The sequence below is a fragment of the Mus caroli genome, chromosome 2 (genome assembly GCF_900094665.2).
Source record: "Mus caroli chromosome 2, CAROLI_EIJ_v1.1, whole genome shotgun sequence".
Classification (NCBI taxonomy): Eukaryota; Metazoa; Chordata; class Mammalia; order Rodentia; family Muridae; genus Mus; species Mus caroli.
The window spans coordinates 150766333-150794062 of NC_034571.1; the positions used below are offsets into that span (position 1 = coordinate 150766333).

The 27730-nt window shown below is 47.1% G+C and overlaps 1 protein-coding gene across 4 annotated transcripts in view; it reads left to right on the forward strand.

The window, feature by feature from the left end:
- Dhx35 (DEAH-box helicase 35) overlaps positions 1-27730 on the forward strand; it is a 61357-nt gene that overhangs the window by 14589 nt on the left and 19038 nt on the right. For 2 of the 4 annotated variants that reach the window (XM_029474365.1, XM_029474366.1), the window contains 10 exons: positions 4325-4449; positions 6276-6337; positions 7176-7245; positions 9335-9394; positions 15243-15355; positions 16848-16944; positions 18452-18610; positions 20612-20822; positions 23760-23884; positions 25769-25823. In XM_029474365.1, coding sequence (XP_029330225.1) covers positions 4325-4449; positions 6276-6337; positions 7176-7245; positions 9335-9394; positions 15243-15355; positions 16848-16944; positions 18452-18610; positions 20612-20822; positions 23760-23884; positions 25769-25823 — 1077 coding nt within the window. Of the gene's footprint in view, positions 1-4324; positions 4450-5922; positions 5991-6275; positions 6338-7175; positions 7246-9334; positions 9395-15242; positions 15356-16847; positions 16945-18451; positions 18611-20611; positions 20823-23759; positions 23885-25768; positions 25824-27730 lie in introns of those variants that run through there. The other 2 variants (XM_029474367.1, XM_021183591.2) reach the window with 2 other exon arrangements.

The following is a 27730-nucleotide window of genomic DNA, read 5'->3' on the forward strand; positions in this document are numbered from 1 at the left end:
AAATGTTTTTTCCTTTCCAGGTCTCCCCTTCAGAAACCCCCTACCCCATCCTCCCTCCCCCTCACTCTCACCTCCCCTATACTGGGGCATCGAAAACCCTCAGGTCCTAGGGCCTCTCCTCCCACTGTTGTCCAACAAGGCCATTCTCTGCCACACATGTGGCCAGCGTCATGGGTCGGTCCATGTGTATTCTTTGGTTGGTGGTCCAGGCCCTGGAAGCTCCAGGGGGTCTGGCCTGTTGACACTGTTGCTCTCCCTCCATGGGGCTGCAAACCCCCTCAGCTCCTTCAGTCCCTTCTCCACCTCCTCCATCGGGGACCCCCAAGCTCAGTCCAACTGTTGGTTGTGAGCTTCCACCTCTGTATTTGTCAGGCTCTGACAGAGCCTCTCAGGAGACAGCCATATCAGGCTTCCATCAGCAAGCACTTCCCGGCGTCCACCATAATGTCCCGGTTTGGTGGCTGTATATGGGATGGATCCCCAGGTGGGGCAGTCTCTGGATGGCTTTACCTTCAGTCTCTGCTCCACACTTTGTCTCCATATTTCCTCCTCTGAGTATTTTGCTTAACCTTCTAAAAAGCACTGAAGCATCCACATTTTGGTCTTCCTTTTTCTTAGGCTTCATAAGGTCTGAATTGAATCTTAGGTATTCCTAACTTTTGGGCTAATATGCACAGTATGCAGTGAGTACATACTGTGTTTGTTCCTTTGTGACTGAGTCACCTCACACAGGATGATAGTCTCAATTTCCATCCATTTGCCTGCGCATTTCATGAAGTCGTTGTTTTTAATAGCTGAGTAGTACTCCATTGTGTAAATGTATCACATTTTCTGTATCCATTCCTCTGTTGAAGGACATCTGGGTTCTTTCCAGCTTCTGGCTATTATAAATAAGGCTCTTAAATAGTTTTCATTTTAGCTCCAAGTTTGTAGCTACAGAGAACCTTCCGTGTTCTTGATAGAACGAAGAATGCTTAAATTAACATGAGCAGTTGACATGCTGCTGAGTCTCAGAGATGTGCTGTGCATGCAGACTGAGCCCAAGAACGGACTCCAGAAGTTGTGCCGGATCTCTGTAAGAGGCAGATAGTAAGAAGGGTCACTGGTCTCAGCAGTCCAGGTTTACCCTCCAGACCAGGCCTTCCTCCCTCAAAGATTCAGGACCATAGGGCCCATGTGTTTGTAGAGGTGAGAGTTTCCTGCTGTATCTCACCCGCTGTGCTGCACAGGGTCTCAGGTCCAGCTTGCCATGTCCAGTGGTTTGCTGACTGGGGTCTGTTGAATTTGATGCACTTGTGGAGAATACAGCATAAGCAGTCGAGGCAAAGTTTATTAAGCCAACAGAGGGTCGGCAGGACGACTCATCAGTGAAGAGGCTTGTTGCCAACTCTGATTATCTGAGTTTGACTTCCAGCACCCATATGGTGGAGGAAGAGAACTGTGTCCCACAAGTTGTCCTCTTACCCTCAGAGGTACACTGTGACACATGGACCTACACATCTACACATACTTAGAATAAATAAATACAGATAAATAAACAAAGCCAATAGAATACAACCCTGTGTGATTATAAATGGTGGAACAAAAATGGTTGAGAATAATCTTACGTACATAGCTAATGTGTCTGTATTCATTTGAAGACAAGAAGGTTGTGCCCATAGCCGAGCCTGGTCTGGAACTGGCAGACTGCCTGCTTCAGCCTCCTGGGTGTTGGTATTATAGATGTGTGCCACTACACTCAGTTAAAATCTTAAGAACAATTTTCATTATCTAGCTGTGTGTATGTGTGAGCGCTGGTGTCCGTGGAGGCAGACACTTTTCTCTCCTTGGAGCTAGAGTTAGAGGCAGTTGTGAGCCACACTGGATGCGCTGCTGGGACAGAGCCTGGGTCCTCTGCAAGAACAGCATATGCTCTTGATGGCCAAGCCATGTCTCCAGCAAACACACAAGCACCCGTGCACGCACCCTCGGTTTCATATGCATATTTATACAAATAGCCAGATAGCAGGAGTAGAAGAGCTTGGTTTATTTCCCACCCACAGAATGGTTGTTTGTAATGCGACAGTTGGCTCATCTGTTCTCACTCTTCCCAGCCTTTTCCCCTGCAGGCTCCCAGTGGCTCCTCACAGATCCTCTGTGCCTTTTTCTGAGATGTGGAGGGTTAGCTCAGAACTACCATGATAGCTAAGCCTCCTGGGAAATGCTGGGCATGGAGAGATACACCCTCCAGAGGCAGAGCCGAGCAGGGTGCGTCTCTGTTTTCATAAGACGTTTTGAAACGCCGAGTGGTGTGAACTGGCTGCTTGATGATTGATTCCGTGTGGATTTGTCAGATCTATAATTTCAAGTCACTGGGTGAGGCTACTTCTGATCTTCATGTGCTTGTCAGTTTCTTATGCATCGGTGGCAGATAGTGCCAGACCGCACTTGGTGGGACGGCTGAGTTCAGGGCGTCTCTATGCTCTAGAGACTGTGGGGCTTGGGGCTGCCTGACTGGAGAGTGACATATACTTGTTTCCTCTGTCTGGTGTCCTGAGTCTTGGAGCCTCGTGGCTTAGCTTTGTTCTTTTCAGTCAGGTAGTGTAAATAGCAAATGTGGAACTTTCTTTGAAAAAACAACCAGTAAGAGTGACTGCCCCTTTACACTGGTTTGCACTTTGAGGTTGTGCCCTTGAGGCCTCTCCTCTCCAAGTAGCTGGGTTTACAGGCATGAGCCACTCCGTGTGTGTGTGTGTGTGTGTGTGTGTGTGTGTGTGTGTGTGTGTGTGTATGCAGGTATTGAGGTTAGAAGACAACCCCTGGTGTCATTTCTCAAGTGCCACCTTTTCCTTTGGAGACAGGGTCTGTCCTTGGTCTGGAGCTCACTGGGAGGCCAGGCTTAGGAATCCCTGGCCTACATTCTGGGATTTTACTATCATGTTTCCACTCTAGGCTTTGTATGTGGGTGAACTCAGGTCCTCATGCTTGCAAGGCAAACACCAGGCCATCTCCTCAGCATCTCCTCTCCCCTTTTAAGATAGTCTTGCTGTGTTTCCCAGGCTGGCCTTGAACCTTTGATTTTTCTTGCCTTTGCTTCCCAGAGCCTGGGGTTGTGAACATGTGCCACAGACCTCCCTAAACTGCCCTTTCATTTGTAGTGTGCCCAGGGTAGTCCTCATACTTTCCTCCGTTACGGCACGGGGATCCTCCATTAGTTTTTAAAGACACTTGTCTGTCCTTTTTCAAAACCAAGTTCTTACCTGCATTGGCTTTCAGGAGTGCTGGTAACTGGGACACGTTATTTGGCTTTGGGATATGTTAGCTTCCAAAGAGAGGATGAACTTGGCCCACTTCTGGTCAGTCATCCTGGTCTCCTGCCTTCCTAGGTCAGTCTTATTTTAAGGTGTGTGAACATGAGAAGTTGCCCATTGTTGTGTGGTCTAGCAGTGGGGGAGGGAGTACTCACTGGTTCCTTTCCATCCCATCTTTGGTACCAGATTCAGAGCTGAGTTCTCCTCCTCCTCCTTTTCCTCTTCTTCTTCCTCTTCTTCTTTCTCCTTCCTTCTTCTGTGCCCTTCCTTTTCCTCCCCTTTATGAGGATCAGAACTCACACCTTTTGCAGGTGTGGTACCACCAAACTGGCTTTAGATTGAATCCAAGGCTTATCTGAAAAGACTGTAATGTCTGGAGTTTTAATTTTTCATACTGGCTTAGATCTTTTGAATTTGAATTCAAAATTTTGAATTGTCTCTCTTTCTCCCTGTCTGTCTGTCTGTCTGTCTTTCTCTCTCTCTCTTTTCCTTTTTTCCTCTGGTGCTGGTCATTTAATCTGGGGTAACGCTCTGGTTATGAGTAGCTAACCACTCTACTCCTGAACCACACCCACAGCTCAGTTTCCTTTATATTGATCTGTAAAATCACTGTGTGATTTTTCTTTTATTTTGTATGCTTTCTGCTTTTTATTTTTTTATTTTTCTATTTTGAGACAGGGTCTCACTGTGTTCCTCTGGCTAGCCTAGGTCTGCTCTGTAGACCAGTCTGGCTTCAAACTCACAGAGACCTTCCTGCCCTGGGATTAAAGGCATTCACCACTATGCTTAGCTCTTGTCTACTGTTTTAAGTTGTCCCAAGACCATGACAGAATGGAGAGCTGTGTCATTTGATCAGCTGCTCTCTACTGACCTGCCTCTTTTCTTCTCATCGTTCACATACTATTTGATCTGACCTTTAAGTGTTCTCTAGCGTGTGCGCTGTGTAGTAATCGGTGTGTCTCTGTTTTCAGCATGGTCTTTAAGTGTTCTCTAGCGTGTGCGCTGTGTAGTAATCGGTGTGTCTCTGTTTTCAGCATGGTCTTTCTTCCCAAAGGTTGCGGGCAGAGTAGCCGATGAAAGGGGTGCAGTGCTGGGCCATGAGGTGGGCTACTGTATCCGCTTCGATGACTGCACCGACCCACTGGCCACCAGGATTAAGGTGAAGTGCTCAGAGTGACTTCTAGGGTGGGCTAGGGAGGGGACCGGGGACGTTCGTCTTCTGTGAAGATCAGAGTTGTTTGAATGAGCCCTTGAGTTTTAGCACAGACGAGAACACAGAAGTAAGATTTATCCCTGGTCTAGGCTTAGGAGGTTAGTGCTTCGCCCTTTGTATGTCCACTGCTGATGGTGTGAGGATGCAGAGTCCCCTTTTCCTATGTGTGTGCTGTAAATACAGAAACAAAGCTGTGCAGACAAACTCAGGGTGAACTGGTGTAAACTGGTCCAGAGTGGGATTCATCATGGCTGACTAGTTAGAGCTCTCTGAGTCATGAATTCTGTCTCAGCCATACTTGACAGAGTAGCTAAGAATAAAGTAATTAGCATAGTGGTAATTGGTAGAAATCAGTTCTACAGAGTCTCCTGCTACCACTATGCTAGAACCACTGTTGGCTACTGCAGTGGAGCAGTGAGCAAAGTGCCCTGATGAGATGGAGTGAGGGCCTTAGCCCCGGTGCCTTCCAGACTGGAACATAGCAATTACAACTGTTCAGACAATCGAAGTCAACACTGTAGCCATTTGTAAGTAAAGGGACCTTGGTCTAGCTAGGGTTTCTGTTGTTGGGATAAAACCATGACCAAAAGCAACTTGTGGAGCAAGGGGTTTGTTTCAGCTTCCATCATCCAGGGAAGTCAGGAGGAGCACGAGGCAGGAACTAAAGCAGAGTCCGTGGAGGAATGCTGCTTACTGGCTTGCTCAGCCCGCTCTCTTACACACCCAGGACAAAGTGTTGAGGAATGCCCGTGCCCACAGTGAGCTGGGCCCTTCCCCATCAGTCTTCAGTCAAGAAAATGCTCACATACTTGCCCACTGGCCAGCCTGGTGAGGGAATTTTCCCAGTTGAGGTTCCTCTTCCTAGATGACTCTAGTGTGTGTCAGACTGATAAAAAACTAACCAACACAGACCCCGTTTTCCAAATTTTTGTTACCCATGTTATCAGGTAAAGGGATCATGGGTTTATGCCTTATTTGTAGGTAAGCAGTTACACTGGGTGGGTGTCTCTTTCTGGGTCCATGAGAAGCTCTGTCTGCTAGGACTCATTGTAGAACTTTTCACTTTTGCTTTTGTGGGTGACATTTGGTACCAGGGCTAAGCAAACTATCTTAGAAACATATCCTACTCTTAGAGTCAAGGGGAGATGACACTGAGGGACATGCTTAGCCTTGTTAATGCACTGACTTTGTTTTGGGGTGAGAATAACAGCATTTTTATTAGTGTTCATTAGTCCCACTTAATTTTAACTGTAACTCGGTGAAATAGTTGTATCACGAGATTTGATGGGTGAGGACTGAGGCTCAGAGATGGCAAGCTCTCAGGCTGGGCTTTCACAGCAGGTAGAAGTAGGGCCGGGCAGACATAGAAGAATAGGCTCTGTCAGGCCAGGGTGACTCAAGCCCACGCTTTCTCTGCAGCTCTGTTGGTGGAGGTTGAGGTTGAGAAGATGCTGAGGAGTTGTCCAGATTCACAGCTCATTACCATAGTAAGTGATGGTAAACAGAGACTCACTGTAGACTCTTCACTGTTGGCCTTTGATGCCCATTCACACAGCAGCTAGGTCAGGTAGCACAGAGATGGTGTTGAAAGGTCTGCAGCCCAGTGTGGGATCTGTTTGTTTGTTTGTTTGTTTGCCAATGTTGAATAAAGCTGCTGGGATGTCTCTCCCTGAGCTGTCTGGGATCACTCTTGCGTGTGAACAGGGATTATACTTAAACTTGCACCATCAATGTAAATACATTTCTCTATCTTTGTATTTTTATTGTTTTAGTTCCTTACAGATGGCATGCTGGTCAGAGAAATGATGGTGGATCCACTGTTAACAAAATATAGGTAAGCCTGAGTTCCTGTGAGTCCCTAGTGTTTCCAAAATGCGCTGTGCACTGGCAGTCAGTAGGGTTAGCAGCTGAGATCCGGTCGTGAACAAACAGGCCCGTGCACTTCTGTCACCAGACCACCTGCTGCCTTGTCTTTGTTCATCGTGCCTTTGACAGGCTCCAGGAATTGTAGTGACTACAGGACCACAGCCCATAGAGATGTGACTAGCCAGTGTTGGGACCTCCTCACCCCCCTTTGCATTTTGCAACGCTGGGGATGGAACTTGGGGTCTCATACATGTTAGGCGAGGGTCCCACTTCTGCCCTCTGGACAGTGTTCTGTTGAGTGCCATACACAAAGTCCAGATGAGGGCTGAGCTCTTCCTGCCTCTTAGTGTTTTTGCCCATCACGGGGAACGCTAGGGCTACCCCACAGCTTTGGGATTCGAGACACGCTGTCCCACTCCTCTCCCTGCCTGGCACATGTCGTTCACAGCTGTCCTCTGTCTTTGGCTGTTCTCGTGGCTTAGCATTGTTGAGGTGCCTGGGCTTTGTTATCTAGAGTGTTGTGTGGGGTTACAGATCATACATACCAGTTAGAACCAGCTGTCAAGTTCTGCTGGAATCCCGGGTGGGTAGTGAAGCTCTTTGCAAATAGTGTGCTGTCATTATTCTCACTAAGGATGTTGAAATCACATTCTATGTGGGCCTGACATCATCGGCAGAGAATGACTTCGGTTTTCTCTTAATTCGATGTCATTACATGAGCGCTGAGTACCCAGAGGTCTCTTTGGTGGTCGGGGTGGAATTGCGTGGGGTGTTCCATGCTCACTGAGAGCATCTCTGATTCTTAGTGTCATCATGCTGGACGAAGCCCACGAGAGGACCTTGTACACGGACATTGCCGTTGGCTTGCTGAAGAAGGTACCGCTCCAGCACTGCACTCTGCTTTCTAAGTTTTGCATTGCTGCCTGGCTAGGAAAGTAATTACAACAATTTAGAAAACCAGCAAATACAGAGTGAAAAAATTTCCCATCATCCTGCTCGTTCTCAGAACCACGAGCCGAAGGTGGTTGTGTTTTTCTCCCGTCTGAGTCTGTCTGTGTATATGTTTTGACACAGTGGGATTGGCGGATATGTGCTAATTTGTATCTTGTACTTTTAGTACAAGGAGAATCAGATCAAGATCATTTCTCTTCACCATGAAATAGTCTTTGAAGACATTATAATTGTTATTTTAAAGATTTTATATTTATGTTGAGAGTAAGTGTAAGTCTGCGTACCACATGCATGCAGGTGCCTGCAGAGGCCAGAAGAGGGTATCAGGTCCTCAAGAGCTGGCGTAACGCGTCCTTGTGACTTGCCTGATGCGGGTGCTGGGAACAGAAGCTCTGTAAGAGCAGCCAGCGCTCCTAACCCCAGAGCCACCTCCCAGCCCCCGAAGAGTCTGCGCAGTGGCTGCTGCTGTCTGCCACATCCTTCCTGTACTGTTAGGCATGAGTGTGCCTAGGTGTCTGTCGGGCCTGTGGCAGTGAGCGCTCTGTAATTAAATGTGCCTCATTGCTATTTCTTTTCTCTTTTTAACTCTTCAGTATTCAGAAAATATTTCAAACATACCCAGAGTCATTTATAATAGCCTTTTTGTTCATTGTCTAGTTTTGGCAGTTAGCTCCACTCTCATTTCTCCCCTTAACATTATTATTATGGCTTTTTTTTTTAATTTGTTGTTTTCTCTGCATATAATCCTCAATGACAAGAGTCTAAAAAGAAATGGTAGATTGGGATGACCAAGAACTACAGCCTTGGGAAGACTGCCTGGGTGCAAATTTTGACTGCCAGATAAATGCCTCTCCAAACCAGTGTCTGTGTGTCTCTGTGTGTCTGTATGGGTGCAAGCCTATATTGTAACCATTAGCTACCTGTGCGAGTTTAGCTTGAAATTGTTGAAAGGGGGATAAAATAACTCTTTGATCTTTGCATGGGCTCTTCATGGCCACATGTGGCCCGTGGCTGCTGCCTGGAGAGGGCAGCCTAGGAGCTGCTTTTTGGGGAGGTCTGCTGGGCAGACCAGTTGGATGTCATAATTTGTCATAGGGCTTAAGTAAGGCAGCCCAGATCTTAGGATGACATCATACATAGAGCCGTGTACAAGTAGAAGGCTGCCCCTCAGACTGTGTCTGTCTACAGTGAGGTGACAGAAGGTGGGCTAGGTCTCAGATGCTCACCGCCTCCTCAGCCTTGCGTCTCTGTGCAGTGTACACACTGATTGGCTCTGTATGGCACACAGCTAGGAAATTATAAATTGCCTTGGTTGTTATCTTTTTCCATTACCTATTGGCCGATGATCAGACTTTTGATATGTATGAGGAGTGTTCTCACTAGGCTCTCCCTACCAAGGACTGAGTAGTAAGAGAACAGTGCTGCCCAGGCTCTGCCAGTGTTGAGCATCCTCACACAGCTGCTCCTGAGTATGGCAGATATCTGTGCCATGCCCGGGGACCACATTTCTTTGAATAACTGTTAGCACACCAATTGCTATCTTGGTGCTACCACTTGTTATTTATGGATTTTTTAGTCTACCTTTTCATATTTCTGAATGTGAATACATGTGAGAAAAATGTTTATTTTTAATAATTTCAAATTCAGCCCTTAAATTTAGGGTTAGAGTTAGGCAGTGGGTTAGGGTTACAATTAAATTTTAAATTCCTTTTATATTTTGCACAACATTTTTACTGGGTCATAATTTAGCAAACTCTGACATTTTAGACTCAGGAAGAATTGTCTACATCACACTGACTCTTGACATCATCAGTTGTACCATCCCTGTCTCACGAATGAGCCTCCTTTTTGCCTTGAGACAGGGTTTCTGTTTAGCTCTGCCTGGTCTCGAACTTGTGACCCTCCCGCCTCCTGCCTGCTGGAATTTACAGGCCTTGTCACCATGCATAGCTAGGATTGCAGGATTGAACATTTTTCCACTGTCACCATTATTTCTCGGTGCCTTCTTTTTCAGATTCAGAAAAAGCGAGGGGATCTTCGCTTGATTGTGGCCTCAGCCACTCTGGACGCAGAGGTAAGGGCATCTCTCTCCTTCTGCCTAAACACTGGAATTGTCAGATATTCCCTTGGGAGTGCACCTCTGGCCAAAGCATGTCTTCGGCAGGACGACCTGCCTCTTTTGGGTCCGTGTGGTGCTCTAGATGTCACATGATGCTCCTTCTCCATGGTGGGTAGACGTTAGCCTGTGCAACCCAGGGAGTTGATGATCACCAGCTTGCCTTGTCTCTGTCTCTGCTGTCCTCTTCCTGACACAGGCAGCTTCTTTTTAGTTACTGCTCAGTGTGAAGCTATATTAATTGAATTTATTTATGAAAATTATATACTTATTTTAATTTTTTTTTGGTGTAAATGAAGTTTCTCCTCTAACATGTAGTAAATTTCATGTTAAGTGTTTTTTTTTCTTAATTGTTTTTCCTTTTTGTATGTGTGATGGGGGTACACATGCCATGGCTGGAGGTCAGAGGTCAGCTTGGAGGTCAGTTCTATCTTTCATGTGGGTTCCTGTGATGAAGGTCTTCAGGCTTAGCAGAGGCCTTTCCCAGCTGAGCCATCTCTTCATCCCTATGTTTTTATATGGCTGATTTGCTCTCTTGATGACGAATATTTTATTTAAAAAAAAAAAACAGTTCAACTAATCTCATTCTTTTGGCTGCTTGCTGTTTATATATTCTAGACAGTGAGCCTCCTGCTAGCTACAGATGATCCATAGATCCAGGAGTCCAGGAAGGAGGCACATAGATAGGTATTTGCTATGTTAAGGTGCTGAGGTAACCTAGAAGGCTGCTCTTAACTCCAGCCAGCTGGGACTGTCAAGAACTTGTCACCAAAGAGATGGCATTTTAGCAGGGTTTGAAATAAAATGACCCTTTCTTCATGGGCAAAGGGCGAGCCGAGCTCCCTGACCATGTGGGGGCCACGAGGAACCCTGAGTACTATAAGCTACCAGAACTCTTTTTGCCAGGCTCCACGGGGTACTTCATCCCCAGGGATGCTCCATCCCCAGAGGTGCTCCATCCCTAGGGGTGCTCCATCCTCAGCCGCTGCTCCATCCTCAGCTGCTGCTCTGACGTCATCTCCTACCACTCTGTCTGGTGTTCTCTGTTTATCAGCTCCACTGGTCCCCTTCCATTCTTCTGAGGAAACCAGGCTTCTCCTTGGCATGAGGTAGGGTTTTCTCTCAGTCTGTTTTTCTTTCAGACATGTCTGTGGCTCTTCCAGCGTTCTACTCTGGTCCTAGAGAACCCCCTGTCTGAGAGAGGCTTCCTTTCTGGCCTCACCCTGCCGCTTCTGCCCTCTTGCACAGCTTTGACTTGTGTTTCAGTCACACCGATTTCTGATGCATGTTTAGGAGTTGCCTGTGTCCTTGAAGACTGGGACTCTGTCTTACTCATGATTTTATCCCTCTCGCCTTACGGTGTAGGAGCCAGGGCAGTGACTTGCCCATATGTGGGACGCAGGAAGTTCATTCTTGTGTTAGGTAGAGACCCAGGAATAGTTAATGGAGATGCTGGTCAGGAACCAGCTCTTTATGCCAGGGGAGATGTGGTGAGGGCCTGGCCCTGGCTTGTTCTTGTGTCTCCCTATGGGTGGAAGAATGCAGGCTGACTTGGTGAGAGGAGCCTCCTATGTACCCGGGCTGGCCTGCCAGCTTCCCACAGGCTGTGGGAAGGCTTCAGGCTGCCCACAGTCATCTCTGCCCATTGTCCCCATGCTTTAGCTGTCATCTCTGTCACCACGATGTATGCTGGAATGTTCTCTGGAGGTGTTTTAATTTTGTTTCTGATGCTGATGACATATTCTGGCAAAAAGCAACCTAGGAACAGCAGCATTTATGTCCTCAGAGAGAAATGAATGCAGACAGATGTTGTGGGAAATATTAAGGAGCTGCCACTTCACTTCACTTTAGCTTACCTTTTTCTGCTCCTTTTAAAGTTATTAACATAAAAAGAAGTTTACTCTTATATGTATAGGTGTTTTGCCTGCATGTATGTCTGTGCACCATGTGTGCTCAGTGCCCATGAAGCCAGGAGAGTGTGCCCGATCCCCGGGGACTGGAGTGACAGTTAGTTGTGAGCCGCCGCGTGGGTGCTGGCGGTTGAACCCTGGTTCTCTTACGGCACTTAAGCCAGTGCCCTTAGCCCGGGAGCCAGCTCTCCAGCCGTACATTTTCCCCATTCGAATACAGTCAGAGTGGTGCTGCCCGGGATGGGCTTGAGTCTTCTCACAGCCTTACTGTAATCAAGGCGGTCCTTCCTCCTGACAGACACGCCCACAGGCCAACCTGCTCTGGACACTCTGCTGACTCTTTCTCCCCTGGTGATGGGAGAGCGCAGCAGGACCACCATTGCAGGAACCTGGCCCGCCTCAGCTCCTGTCCTCTGTGCTCCAGTTGCACGGATCATGCTGTCTTTTCACGTCCATCTTTCTTTCTTAAACATTAGGAACGGTTATTTTCTAAACAGGTTTAGTTGTGGTGAAAGTGTAATTAATGCCCACGTTTACTCCTCCCGACTGGGCTCGCTGCTAATGGACAAGTATAAACTGTTTATTGCTGCCTTCCTTGTCTTCTTTTAAACTTTTATTTTTGAGATGATATACTTACATCATTCCCCCTCTCTTCTCTTTTCCTTAACCCCATAGATTGTCCTTGGTCTCTTTCAAGTTCATAACCTTTTTTTTCCCATTTATTGTTGATCACATGCATCTCTGTATATGCACATATATTCCTAAATGTAACCTGCCTAGTCTGTATGTTTCTTGTGTGTGTGTTTTCATGGCCGAGCCTTTGGTGTTAAAAAGGAGCCAGAGGTGGAGGGTGTACCTGTCTTGGAAGAAGACTGTCTCTCCCACCCTCAGCACTCCTTCCTTGCCTGCAGTTCTTTGTGTAGGGTTGAGGACTTGTGGGCTTTCCCTGCCCATGCCACATGGCTGTTTGTTGTCCCTGTGCAGCTTATGTTTAGGCAGGCATGTTGCTGAGACATTATGGATATAGCTTCTGATATTACCGGCCCTCTCCCTCTTCCACAGTGTTCTCTGAGCCTTATGTTCTGAGTGTCTTTTAATGTGACGTAGAGACTGGAGGACATTGCCTCATGCGGTTCCATCTGTAGTAGCGGATGTAGATGACCTCCGGACACCTTTTGTGAATTGGAAGGCAGAACCTAGATTTGTCATTCCCTGCTGTGTTTTGATGTAGTACATGTAAGTACATTAGCAGTACTTAACTGGGCTCAGGCTGAGCTATAGGTCATTCATTCCACTCTCCCTTCCTTCCTTGCCTGGACATCCAGTGCCTTCTCCCAAGGGAGCTGTTGAAGAAAGACAGCAGCTATGGGATCCCCTGGTTAGGATGTGGGATGGGTAGATGCAGGTCCGAGAGCGTGTGGAATCTGCAGTCTTAAGTGAGAGGAAGAGGATGTGAGTGGGCTGAAGAGGTCTGGAGTGAGCAGGGGCAGGATATGTCTTATTTAGCTTTTGTATATGGAAGACCAAGGGTGCCCAGGAGCCATCTTCTCACTCAAGTTGCTGTGTCTAAAGGTGATAAACTTGATGCCAAACTGTGTGTGTTGCTGCTGTCAGGCCACCTGCTCTGGTGGCTGACCCAGCTGACCCAGCTGGTAGACGAGAAGCCAGTGTCCACAGAAGGCAAGGGCTCCGGTGGTTGCCCTGGTTGGTTTAGCCACCCTGTTTGTAGAAGCTCGGTTAGCTGAGCGGTTACATATACAGCAGGTGTGATTGCAAAGTGTCACTTCACCCTGTATGACATTCTTCTACTTGAGCCTGTCCACATGATGGAAGCTAGGTTTGCAGACAGTTCCTACTGTTCCGTTGTTTTGTCAGATGTCTGATAACTTGTAGAGAGATTAATTTCCCTCTTCCATCAGTCCTGGCGAAGGATCCTGAGTCCCCTGGGGTCAGAGCCTCGCTGGACCAGTTTGCAGGTTGCAGTCTTGTTGGCTTGGGAAGGAGTTGGTCAGGGCATGGACATGGTTCTTAGAGCTCTCTGTGTGGACCAGGTGGGAGCAGCTCCCAGGACAGGAAGCTGGAGTGGGCCGACGGTGGCACTGCACGTTCCAAATCATTCCCATTTCGTTTCACAGACTGCGCCCCTTCCTCTCCATCTTCTTGTTCCATTTCTTACCCGGTGTTCATGTCATTGTGACCCCAGCATCTGAAGCTGACTCAGATTCTTCCAGGTGAGGGGCTGGCATCACTTCCTGTGTCCTTGATTCTGCCTCAGGCCATCTCTTACTGGCCTTTTAAGAAAAAAAATACATTACTGTTTATTTTATGTGTATGAGTATTTTGTCTGCATATATATCTGTGTACCACTTGCATGCTTAGTGCCCATGGAGGCCAGAAAGGGCCATCAGATCCCCTGTCACTGGAGTTAGAGAGTTGTGGGCCACTGAGCTATCTCTCCAGCCTGAGTTTTTGGCTTTTATCTGTATTTTCCAAATGCAGATAAAGGATAAAAACCTTAGAGTGTAGACCTTGTGTCTCAGTGCATCCAGAGTGTCCTTACTTGTCAGCTCTCCCAGCAGCTGGGGCTCAGCTGTCCAGTCCATCCAGGAAAGCTGCTGTGGTCCTACCTCACTCCTGGTTCCACATGGCCTGGTGCTAGCTGTGTTCAGCACGCCCTTCTTAAAGCCCTCTTCCTTCTGGAGAAGGACCCTGCCGTCCTGCTCTTCCTCCTCCTCTCTCACCTCCTCCTAGGGATCTTGAATCTCCACTCTTTGTCTTTAAGGCTCTCCACTCCTTCCATGGCCCGTGGCTCAGTTGACTCTGGGTGTTGGTGACAGTCTTGACTGTGTTACTTGTGTCCTGTCTCTGAGCTGTCTGGAGTGTTTAAACTTGGCTCTGGTTGGGTCTCTCCAGTTCTGTTCCAGCCTTTCTCGTGGTCATAGTAATTCAGGCCCAGGATCTCCATTGCTGAGCACATTGCTTTATTAAGAAGTGGCTCTGTCCTGTTCTCTGTTCTCTGTGCACATGATTGGAGAAGACTGTTTATGCTCTCAGATGGCTTGAAACCTATTGGAAAGTTACAGTAAATACATAGCAGAGACACACCCAGTGTACAAGAAGTGTACCTTTGTGAACTGATAACCTTGCGTGATTAGTTATGTGGTTTCTAGATTAGCTATCTATCCCTCAGTCTGATTTAACCTGTACCAAATTTGAGCCACACCTCATTTTCAGCTAAAGAAACCACGGAGGATGGGGATAAAGTTACCACAGCTATACATCAGCTGAGGTTCGTTGAAGTCTAACCTTTATTTATAATCAAACCTTTAGCATCTGCCATTGACATTTCCTCTGCAGTTTCAATAAGAGAAAAGTAAATTTAGCTGGCTGTGGTGATGCATGTCTTTAATCCCAGCATTCAGGATGCAGAGGCAGGAGGATACTGAGCTTGGGTTTAGTCTGGGCTACGTAGAGTTTCAGGTCTGCTTGAGTTGAGTATCAAGACTTTTGTTGTCTTCAACAAATGAAAGCTTGTGGGGAGATGGCCTGGTGGAGCCATTAAAAAAAAAAAGAATTTTGTGAATGTAGAAAATCATTTTGTGTGATGTGATAGTTTACACCTGTCATCCCAGTACTCAAGAAATGGAGGCAGGAGGATCAGGGGTGCAGGGCTAACCTCAGCTATTTAGTGAGTTAGAGCCCAGCTGGACCACATCAGAGCCTGTCTCTAAAATAAAACAAGCTATTCTGCAGTGTGCACTCTTGCATGTCTGAGTCTTGTGATCCCACTTACCTCTGCCAGTTTTATATTTTCTTTTTTTCTATTGATTACTGTAAACCATCTTTCTTTTTTTTTAGTTAATGTGAATAATATTTATGTATTTATTTATTTTTAGAAATTTCGAGATTTCTTTAACCAGAATGAGACCAGTGACCCAGCCAGAGATACCTCTGTGACGCTCACAGTGGAAGGACGGACATTTCCAGTGGATATCTTTTACCTACAAAGGTTTGATAATGTTTGATTCTTGGTGATGGTGATTTGAGACCTCAGCTGTCATGCAGGATAATAGGGAAGATCATCTGCCTCCATGGAGGGGTATGGCTCAGCTCCTGATCCTGGCAGAATTCGGGACGCTGGACCAGCATCACTGTTGGAGATTCAGAGTTTGATTCTCCTGCTCACATTTACATGCATCTGTGGCCGTCAGTTCAGGCGGAGAGAGTCAGGTGGGCCGATGGGAGGTGGTGTGGCAGTTTTCTGAACTGGGGCTCTCCAGAGCGCCATCAGTAAGGGAAGCAGTGCTGGGTCTTTCAGTCCCTTACATCCTTAACAAGAAGACTTAGCTCGAATTTTTGGGAGAAGTCCCTTTGAATAAGAAAGGGGGCGTTCTAATTTACTGTATCTAGTTACTGGGCCTAGTTTAGCACCTGATAACTCCAGAGCTATAAACTTCATCTTTGGGCTCTTCTGGCTGGAGAGAATGTCTGCCATTTCCATTCACTCAGCCCATTGGTGCTGGCTGGGAAGATGATGGGTGTGCTCTGATGGTTAGTTTCTTATCACCTTGACACTAGCTAGCTCACCTGAGAGGAGGAAGCCTCAATTGAGAAAATGCTTCCCTGAGTATGGGCTTTAGGCAAGCCTGTAATGCAGTTTCTTCATTGGTTATTGATGAGGGAGGGCCTAGCCCTTCGAGGGTGGTTCTGGGCTTTAAGAAAGCAGGCTGAGCAAGCCATTAGGAGCAAGTCAGGAAGCAGCCCTCCTCCATGACCACTGTCTGCATCACCTCCTAGCTCCAGGTTCCTGCCTGTTTGAGTCTCTGTCCTGACTTCCTTCAGTGATGGATTGTGACTTGGGATATATAAGCCTTTCCTCCCCAACTTGCTTTTTGTCATGGTGTTTCATCACAGCAAACAGTAGAAAGGCTAACTTGGGCAGTGGGCCTCTGCTCTGAAACTGAAGCCCTTGGTTTTCTGAGACTTGGCATTTTTGCATGCTGAAGATAAATAATTTCTGTGCACTTGCCATTAGCCTCTTGCTGCTTTACTCGCCTGCTGAGGCAGTGACCACAGGTAAATTTGCATAGAAGTATCAAGACTCAATCCAGCAATAATGCAGGTCCAGCTTCCAGAACATTCTATCTTTTAGAACGTTCTTTATTTCTTAGGAAATATAGCCCAAACCCATTGTTTACATGTAATTATGCATAGAAGTGCTACATTTAATGCTGTTCTTTTCTTTCTTGTGCTGGGGATTGAACCTGGGACCTTACATGTGTTAGGCAAGTGCTGTATCATTGAGCTACACCCTCAGTTATTGGTTGCTGCCCTTGGAAATAAAGGAGTGCGTATTTATTTTACTTCTCTATATGCTAATTACCTGCCGGGCTGGCCCAGGTTCACTCTGATGAGGTTTGGCTGCCAGGTCATTAGGATAATTGATCTGTGATTAATGAGCGTGTTCCAGTGATGATCTTTTTCCTCATACATTTTCCCAGTCCTGTTCCAGATTATATCAAGGCAACTGTGGACACCGTGGTAAAAATTCATCAGACAGAAGGAGATGGAGACATACTAGCCTTTCTTACTGGCCAGGTAACTCCACCCAGTCCCTCTGCACAGACATGCTAAGACAGCACAGAGTTAGCATAAAGGCTTGTTCTTAGTCATTTGGTTTTTTTCTTTTCATTTTCTTTTTTCTTTTTTAAATGTATTTTAAAATTTTGTCTACGTGCTTGGTTCCTGAGGAGGCCGGAAAATAGTGTCAGGTCTCCTGGAACTGGAGTTAAGGGGTGATTGTGAGCTGCCATGTGGATGCTGGGAACTGAACCCAGGTCCTCCGGAAGAGCAGCCAACTCCTTGTGTCATGTTTAATTGTATCTTGTAGTTGTTAAATTGCATGAAAGAAAAAAAAAATTACTGGTTTGACGCCATCTAGTGGCCTATTGGTCCTCTACCATCCAGATTGTGAGGGGTCATTAGCTCATCCCTAGTCTGTCTATAGAGGGTTAATTGAATTTTTTAAATTTAAATTTTATTTTATGTGTGTGAGCCTTTGTGTATGTATATATACCTTGTGGGTGCAGTGGAGGCCAGAAAAGGGTGTCAGATCTGTTGGAGCTAGATATACAGATGATTCTGATCTGCCTGTGCCGGGAACTGAACCCAGGTCCTCTGGAGGAGTGGCTAGTGCTTTTTACCTCTGAGCCATCTCTCCTGCTCTGCTAGTTCAAATGTATTCGCCGATTTCAGAGTAAACTAGGTTCTGTGTCAGTGGCTGCCTCCTTTGCCATAGTTGATGGTGCATTAGGTACACTGTGCTTCATGCGTATTGCAGTCTCATCCTGTGACCAAAAGCTTGGGCATCATTTCCCAAGGGGCCTAAAGTTAGGAGTGGGTCCTTTGATTGTGACCTCTCTCCAGCTCATTCTGCAGGTACAGCTGAATCAACCAGAACACTGTCTTAAGGTTGTAATGCCGCTCCAGCCACCTCCAGCTGCAGTCTTTCCCACTGCCCAACATCTCCTATAGTTAGTATCTGTCCTCAGGAAAGCTTTTAATGATTTCATAGGTAACAGCTTGCCCATATGCACAGCATGTCCATACACAGGGAATGCTGTTTACCGCAGGCCATAAAAGCTGTGTAAAGATAGTCATTTAAAGACTTAGGTGTCTATGTATGTCATCTATGTGCAGCGAGTGCAGGTGCCTGTGTGCAGGCCTGAAGAGGGTGTTGGATCCCTGGAGCTGGAGGCACAGGCAGAGTGAGCTGCCTGACATGGGTGCTGGGAACTGAACTCTGGTCCTCTGCAAGAGCAGTGCAGCCTCTTCACCACTGAGCCATCTCTCTAGTTCCTTGTTGTTTTATTCATGGGAACTCTTCTATTAACTACGGATGGTTTGGTTTTACTAATTAATCGTACAGTCACAGAGCCTCACTCCTTTGACACTGTCGTTTGGTAGCATTTGGTAAAGTGTCATCCTGAGTGGGTCATGGCAGCACAGCAGCTTCTGAGGGTGACCACAGCTAAGCCCCGTTCCAGCGTTAGCTCCTTCAGTATGACGGCTTGACGGCTTCTTCGCTTTCTGGTTCCGGGTTTAGGAAGAAGTAGACACTGTTGTGTCCATGTTGATGGAGCAGGCCCGGGCGCTGGCTCGCACTGGGATGAAGAAACACCTCCGGGTTCTCCCCATGTATGCAGGACTGCCTTCTTTTGAGCAGATGAAGGTGTTTGAAAGGGTGTCACACAGTGTCAGGAAGGTGAGACTCCTAGTGACCAGTGGTCCTTGCAGCCATTGGTAATCACATTGGCTCCCCTTTGTGTTGCAGAATGTTGTCTTTGGGGTGTGTGTGTGTGTTAGTCTGTGTTCATGTGTGTATTTGTGTGTGTGTGTGAGAGTATTCATGTGTGTAAGTGTAGACACATGCCACAGTTTGTATGTGAAGGTCGGAGGAAAACCTTTTTGAGGCAGGTTGGTTGTTGCTGTGTCTGCAAGGCTAGCTGGTCCACAAATGCTGGGGCTCCCCTCTGCCTCCTCACTGTGGGGATTCTGGCATTACAGACACATGCTACCCTTGCTTGGCTTTATGTGGGTTCTGGAGACTCAGGGCACACGCACCGCCAGCATTTTACATGCGGAGGTATCTCCCTAGACCCTGTTTATTGTTCTAATTGAAGTGAACTTTGCTAAATAGGCGTTTTCTTTCAAATCTTAGGTCCATGGTTCTATGCAGTAGATCTAAAATCTATGCTGTAGTAGATAATGTGCTGTGAGTATTTCTAAACCTGCCCAGAAGGGCCACTCCAACAGTAATTGTCAGAGCAGGTCACCTCTTGTAGCTTTTCTTTGTCTGCTGAATAGTGTTCACAGCACATTATTCCTTATCCTCAGAGACTGTCATGGTAGGTTATGTTCGGCCAGAACTAGATAGAATTACTAACCATGGTTCCTAAAGCATTTGTTAGGAGTATCAGTTTGCCCTTAAAGCCAGTTTTAAATCAGGTAAGTCTTTAGCCTTGAAATTAGGTTGGGGATGGGTGTGGTGGCGAGACGAATTGGATGGGAGGAGCCAGGGGCCTGACTTCTGCCTCCCCCTACCCCTTGTCCTTTCCCCTAGATGAGGAATACACGCGGGGTGGCTCAGAGTGCAGAAGCTGAGGGACCCAGTCCCAACTTAAGGCCACCTGGTATGGAGCAATCCAAATCCGCCCAGTCACACAAGAACTGCTGTCAGCCAGGCTGCAGGCCTGGATTCCACCTGTGTGTGTGTTGCTGTGTGCCTTGCCCTAAGTTATTTAGCTTCAGATTTCCTAGCTGTAAAACATTCATAACTAAACATTTTTATTACATTTATTTATGTGGGGTGGGGCAGGGCACATATGTGTCCTGTGTTCACATATGTGTCATGTGCACACATGGAGGTGAGAGTGCACATGCAGGAGTCAGTTCTTCCCTTCTAGTGTGTGAATCTCAGGGACTGAAGTCAGAGCCATCTCACCTGCCTCCGCAATAGCTTTTAGATATAAAAGTAGGAAGATTTTCAAAGATGATTTTATAAAATGTAAAGGTTGAAAAAAGTGTGTGCATCTTATATACATGTCTCCAGCTACGTTAAACCCGGCAGGGGCAGCTGGCAGGTAGCCAGAGACTTGACTGGTGCACAGTAGCTGGGCCCTCTGTCTCCAAGCCCCATGTACAGTGGCAGCGTTGGTGGTATCTCCTTCCTCTGTGGTGGTTCTTTCTGGTCTGAAGGGTTGGCCAGTTCCTGTCAGTAGGTCTGAGTTTATGTTCATGTTTTAGTGATATTGTCTCTGGGCAGCCAGTGTGAAGGGGAAACTTTGTTATACTATATGATGTATAATATATAACATGTAGCATATAATGACACAGCATATACTCTTACGTATATCCCAGTTGTGCTTTTTCCCTGGCACCTGTTGCTCTCTGAAGTTATCTGCTCGTTAGGAAACAGACATTATTGAACTTCCCATGTGCTCAGTGTGAGCTTCTAATCTCTTTGTGTTTGGATCCTCCTTGACAACCCTGGGGGAAGCGGTGGTCATACTATGTGCATGAGAAAGCAGTGCTCAGGAGCTTGGGGAAGCTGTGCATGGTTATAGAACTGGAACATTTTCAGCCAGTGTACTGATCTCATGCTCCTGCCTGGTAGCAGGATGTTTGAAATAGTAACATGTCTTTAGGATTTTTAAACTTACTTAAAGTGGAAAGAACCAACTAATTCTCTTTCTCTTTTCGGTAGGTGATCGTGGCCACCAATGTGGCAGAGACTTCCATCACAATCAGTGGCATTGTGTATGTGATTGACTGTGGCTTTATGAAGCTGCGAGCCTACAACCCCAGGACAGCTATTGAATGCTTGGTGGTGGTACCAGTGTCTCAGGCGTCAGCCAATCAGCGGGCAGGACGTGGTGGGCGCAACCGCTCGGGAAAGTGTTATCGCCTTTATACAGGTGTGTGTGGTGTTTCTTAACAACTTTGGATTTTCTTAGAGTCGCCTGGGCTTTGGATCCCAGGGCAGACATTTGTCCCTCCTGGCAGAACTCACCGTCAAATCCAGCTCTCCCAGGGCCCCCACCACTTCCTTCCTTCTTTGCTAGGACTCCCCAGCTGGCTCAGTGAACCACCTCCTGCCTACCACCTCCATTCTAACCTAATGTTGGGCCTTGTGTCAGACCCCTGAGCATAGACTTGTGCATCAAGCATTGTCTTTCTGCTTAATGGGCTGTGTTCTTACAGCTCCTGAACCCAGTGGCACCGCCCATCAGATCCCCGCTTGCCTCTGCAGAGTTCTCCTGAGAATCATTCATGGATGGCAAATAGTTGGCTCAGTCCTATATCACAAGCCTTGCTAACTTCTGAGGGCACAGAGTGAAATTCTGGTAGACAGTTCTGGCCTTTAATGAGCTTTCCTCTCAGCCTGCTGGCACTGGCAGGCACAGGTACCATGATGTTCCAGAGCTGCTGTCTGTCTGTCTGTCTCTTTCACTGGGAGTGGTTTTGAGATATCCACCACCCCCACTGCCCATGCCCACAGAGCTCACCTTCCTGCCTTCTTAGTGTGCAGATGGAGTTCGAAGTCATTAATGCCCTCCTGTGTCCAGCACCCACTTACGCTGTCTTTCCTTTCCTCTTTTACGCGGTTTCTCTTTGGCCCTAGGGATTAGTGGGGCTGGACGTAAGTGTGTGGGTAGACTCGGGACATGAAGGGGAACCTTTAATTCTTTGAGGAATTGCAGAGTTGTAGGTATAGTAATTGTGTGTCTAAGGAATTATTTATTTTTGAGGCAGGATTTCTCTGTGGAGCCCAGGCTGGCCTCAGCCTCCGAGATCTCCCTACCGTTGCCTCTCAAGGTCTGGGATGTAAAGACAGGCACCACCATTCTCAGCAATATTTTTAGTTTTAGGTAATTTTATTTTGTGTGTTGTGCCTGCATGTCTGTCTGTGCAGCACATGTGTGCCTCATGCTGAGGTGGTCAGAGGAGTGTTACTGGAATAGGAATTGCAGGTGAGTCTTGAACCTGGCACCTCTGCATGTGCTCTTAACCACTGAGCCATCTTCTAGCTCTAACTCAGATGATTTTTTTAAAGTGGAAATGGACATTGGCATTTCGTGTCAAAGAAGCCACGTGATAAGATATGGACTGAAGCTGGGCAAGTGTATCTGGGTGGAAGGTCACTGAGCCCGTAGTCGTAGCTGCTTTAGCAAGGGCGTGGTTGGGAAGGACCAGGGACAGTAAGCAACGGTTAGTGCCCACCCTTCAGATTGCCAGCGGAGTCTTCAGAGCCTGCAGCTCTTCTTTACTCAGATAGTTTGGTGTTCCAGAACTTTCCAAGGCTTCTCCTTAGGTCCTCTGCTCTCACTCCTACTCTGCCTGGTTCTCAGCTACTCTGTTCTTAGACACGTGATCTGCTTCCCGCTTTGCCATGCATACCTCTGATGCCTTGGGCTTGTCTGTCTTTGTATCTTCTCAGTGAGGCCAACCTTTCAGCTAGTGACTTGTTTCTGCCTTGGCCAGTGGTGTGTCTGGGGAGTGTGGTTGTCCTGGTAACAGCACTGTAACCAAAAGCTCCTCCTGATACTCTTGGCAGCTCCTGTGTAGCTTTTCTCAGTTTCTGCTCATCTCCTTCCTGAGCCTCCCATGGTCCACGGCAGGGGCATATGTCCCTCTTGGACCTGTTTTTTGGTCTTGATCCAGGTCCCTCCTACCTCTGAAGTCCCCAGGGGCATTGCATGAGGCTTCTGCCCCTCTTGACCTATGCCCCTCACTCTGGGGCCTTTGCAGCTTACCTGTGTCATCACATCTTTGTCTCTGAGCATCAATACCTGCTTCTCTCAGCATCTTCTCAGTGGGGCCAGCCTCTCAGCTAATGACTTGTTTCTGCTTTGGCCAGTGGTGTGCCTGGGGAGTGTGGTTGTCCTGGTAACAGCACTGTAACCACAATGTTCTTAAAGCTAAAGAACTTCTTTCCTTGCTTGCCATCTAGAACCTTCCCGCTAGACCCATGCATTTGGCAATTTATGTTACACAGTCCAGAATATTGGTTGTCTCTTTTCTCAGGAAAACCTTTCTAAAGTTCTTACGGATAGTAGTGTTTCTCCAGGAGACTTCATTTTCCTCTCTAGTTAACTGCAGCCTTCTGGTCTAAATGGAGACTGCGCGATGCTTGTGTTTAAGGAGGGTGTGCATCTGTACAGCGGTCAGTACAGCGTTGACTTACATGGGAGGGTTTGGCGTGTAATCCATAGGCTTTCTGAATACACAGGGAAAGTGATTTCAGAAAAGCCTTCCTTTCTCCCCACCCTTTGATCTGGTTTTCATAAAGTCCTCCCCTGACTCTCTGTCCTTCCCCTCCTCCCCCATCTCTGTGCCTCGGGGTGCTTCTCCTGTTTGAGGTCACCTTTTGTTCCTGTGGGACATGCAAGTACAGGATCCTGGGTGTGACTCTGCATTTGGCTCCTTGATTTAAAAACTAGGTTTGTATGACTTCTGCTCTCTGTGATGAGATCCTTCCTCAGAGTCTAGGGCAGCTTCGGTGATTTATTTTTACATTTTTCTTTGCTTATTTTGCTGTTCTTGCTTCCTTGAAGTGCTCTGCCTTATGCAGAGTGAACAGCAACTGGGCCTGAGAGTAATTACCCAAATGCTTGCTACTTTCATTTTGCTGACAAAAGCATTTGAAAAGCAATGTTTGGAAGTAAAGGAAAGTGCTTTTGTAAAGAGATACTGTTCAACTGTCTATTCTTTTGAAGTAGAACGTATCATAATGTTGTACATCTGGTCCCAGAATCCCAGAGCTCTTGTTCAAGGTAGAGAAGGTGGACTCTGCCGATGTACAGGTGCATTTGAGTGTCACATTTGATCTGTTTCTGATTTCCTATCCTTAGAGGAAGCCTTTGACCAGTTACCTCAGTCCACCGTCCCTGAGATGCAGCGCAGCAACTTGGCTCCCGTCATCCTGCAGCTGAAAGCCCTAGGGATAGACAATGTCCTCAGGTTCCACTTCATGTCTGTAAGTCCTGCTTCTGGCTGAGGGGCTCATGTGGGTATGGTGGAAGGACACTGGTCAGGCATGCCATCTTTCTTCCTCACGTAGCTGAAACACCTTATGCCGCTTGGTCCTATCCAGGGTGTGGGGCAAACTGGCATCTAGGCGAGCCAGAATTCTTCCTCTGTAGCTCCTGTCCTTTTTCCTTGAAAAAGACAAGTCACTGGGTAGCTACAGGACAGCTTGACCAGTGCTCAGAGAGACAAGGAGGGTGGGGAGTCAGGACATAGTCTGTGACTGGGCCTGGCTGGAGAGTTCCAAAGCTTGGGAAGGACCCTGTGGCCCTTAGTATCTATGATGATTTCCTAAGGCAAGTTACAGGAGTGGAATCATTAGTTTTCTGTAGGCTCTGATGCATGGCTGCCTGGCTCTCCTAGGCTCCCCTCAGCAGCTTGCAAGGCCTGGCCTGCGTGCTCAGATGAAATGGTGGGTGAGTAGGGAAGGTGCTACAGCCATTATTCTTGTAGAGTTTTTTGTTTTTTGTTTTTTAAAGTTTATTGGTCACTTTATAGTCCATATCAAAATTTAAGCTTATTTGTCTGTTAATATTTGTTAGTAATTTCCACAAGTCTGCTATTAAATAGTAAAGTTTGACTTCACTCTAATGTCATGTTTTTGGCAAATATACATATATGTCATCTGCCCACTTATAGAAAAGTTGACTTCTTTGTAGTGTGACATTAGCTCGGGATTGTATAGTGATCTCAAGTGCTTACCCTGGAGCTCCTGTGAGTACGAGCGACAGAACAGGACTGCGTGCCCGAGGAACCCAGGGGCACTAGTGTGCTACTTTGCCGTCCTGTTACTTTCTCACAGCAGAGCTCCAGATTTGCAGTGATTCCTTGGCTCCCCTGAGGGTAGGTCCCACAGGGTAAAGTCTATATATATAGCCAGTCACCAAACCTTTTAAAGATTTGACTTTGTTTTTTGGTAAACAACAACTAAAAGCAAGGACTTAGTTTAGCCTCTGACCCTGCCGTCAAGTGCTCCGAAGCCGTCTTCAAAGCTTCATCTGTGAAGTCGAGTTAATTCACTCTTGAGGCTTAAAGTGCTTCTTGTGCTGCAAATTCAGGAGGCAAGCAGTTCAGTCTGGAAAGGTGCTGACCTTGTCAGCGGGCTAACTAGGAAGAGTCCCTTGAAAGGTCTACTGATGTTTGACACCCGTGTGCTCAGGGCTTTGGAGGGAAGGAAAGAGGCGTCAGTACCCTCATCACAGCGCATAGTGTGAGCCTGCCAGCGGGCTAACTAGGAAGAGTCCCTTGAAAGGTCTACTGATGTTTGACACCCGTGTGCTCAGGGCTTTGGAGGGAAGGAAAGAGGCGTCAGTACCCTCATCACAGCGCATAGTGTGAGCCTGCCAGCGGGCTAACTAGGAAGAGTCCCTTGAAAGGTCTACTGATGTTTGACACCCGTGTGCTCAGGGCTTTGGAGGGAAGGAAAGAGGCGTCAGTACCCTCATCACAGCGCATAGTGTGAGCCTGCTGCCCTTTGCAGCATCGGTGTCGTCTGCAGTGTTAGCGATTTCACCATGTCACTAGCTCACCATTGGCGGGGCTGGGGTGGTAGAAGCTGGTCCTTCCTCAACCTGTGCTGTGCTGTAGGGTCTGCAGCTCCAGGTACAGAAGGCTGAGAGCAGCTTAGGGAAGTGAAGAGGCAGTTAAAGTAGGGGCCCTCCCTGCTGAGGGAGGGGAGGGGGCAGCTGCAGAGGTGCTGCCCAGGAAGCTACAGAGGTGGAGGCACATGCCAAGGTACTAGCAGTGCAGAGACTGGGCGGCTGGAGTGGGATAGAGCGAGAGTGAGCCAGTGTGGTCAGAGAAACTAATGGGAGGCCTTTGATGTGTTTCACAGCCCCCGCCAGCACAGTCGATGGTTCAGGCCTTGGAGCTGCTCTATGCTCTTGGAGGTAAGCCTGTTTCTCCTGTGTTCACCTATATGATAATGGGTAGCTGGACTTAAATTAGCATTCTTCAAGTCTTTAAGAATGTGATTGGTCCTCCCCATGTGTATAATAAACTCTTTGGTGACATTTACTCTATTGAAATAGAAATTAGACACAAGTAACTCATGGCCTGTCTTAGGGTTACTGATGTAAAGAGACACCATGACCATGGCAATTCTTTTTTTTTTTCTCTTTTAAATTTTATTTTATTTATATGAGTACACTGTAGCTGACTTCAGACACACCAGAAGAGGGCATCAGATCCCATTATAGATGGTTGTGAGCCACCATGGGGTTGCTGGGAATTGAACGCAGGACCTCTGAAAGATCTGTCAGTGCTATTAACCTCTAAGCCATCTCTCCAGCCCATGACCATGGCAACTCTTATAAAGGAAAACGTTTAACTGGGTCCGGCTTATAGTTCAGAGGTTTTGCTCATTATCCATGGTGGGAAGCATGATGGTATGCAGGCACACATGGTGCTGGCAAGGCAGCTGAGAGTTCTACATCTGGATCTACAGTCAGCAGGAAGAGAGTGAACCACTGGACCTAGCCTGAACATCTGAAACCTAAAGTCTACCCCACAGTGACACACTAACAAGGCCACACCTCCTAATAGTGCCACTCTCTATAGGCCTATGGGGGCCATTTCCATTCACCACCACATGGCCAATAGGATAATTTATAAGGTGTGGCAGAAGCTGTAGATTGCCATCACCAGGGCCACACGTCCTAGAGACACCCAGTTCTTGTCCTCAGACCCCGTTCCCTCTTCCAGCTCCATGCTGAAATGTCGTTCATTTCCCCCCTGAGTTCCTGTGGGAATTGCACAGGTAGCAGCAGTACTGTTTGGGCAAGGGCGCTCTGTGCTGTGCAGGAAGCCCCCGTGGTTCATTTGAAAACACAGTATGTATCTTAAGGTAGAGAAAATGATGTCGGCTCAGCAGATACTGTGTCTTTTATGAGTGGTAGCCTCTTGGGATGTTCTGTGAGTATCGAGTTTGTCAGTAAGTTTTAGTGGAGGTTTTGCCCTGAAGTTTTGCCATGAGTATTTTAAAAATAGCTTTATTGAAGCATAGATCATATACCATGCAGTTCACTCCTTTACAGTTTTCTGTTCAAGGGCTTCTGTTGTCATAGGGTTGTGCTGTCTTTAGTACAATCCAATTTTAGAATATTTTCATCGTTCTGAAATGTGTCTCTTAGTGCTTACTCTCTACTCCTGTCCTCCTCAGCCCCAGGCAACCACTAAGCTGCTGAGTCTGTGGCTCTGCCTAGTCGAAACATTGCTCAGAAGTGGAATCTTAGGTTGTCTCTGGTGGGCTGCTTCTTTCACGTAGCTCTTTCTAAGGTTGCCCTTGGATCGCTTGTTCAATGGGGCATTTACTTTTCCTGCCGAGTAATGAATGTCCCAGAGTGCGGACCTACTACATAGTGATTTTCTTTTTCTGTTCATTAGGTTGTGGGTGTTGTGAATTGCTTCTTTTTGGCTGGTATCAGTAATGCTGCTGTGACTATTAGCATGTGGGGTTTGGTGGATATCCTCCTGCCCCCCAACTTTCTCTACATTTGATATTGTTTGTCTTAGCACAGCTGACCTAGGGGATATGAAATGGTGTCTGGTAGTTTTCATTTGCATGTCTTTGATGACTTACAATATTGAGAACCTTTCTGCTTGTTTGCAAGTCAGTGTGCAAGACTAGTTAGTGTGTCTCTAGCTAGACTCTCTGTATCTATAGATGAGAATTTCCTCCTAGGACTCCCTTCAGATACCAGGAATCTAGGGATGCTCACTCCCTGCTGTGTAAAATGGCATGGCATTCGCACATAACCCACACTTCTTCTCATACGCTTTAAGCTATCTTTAGCTT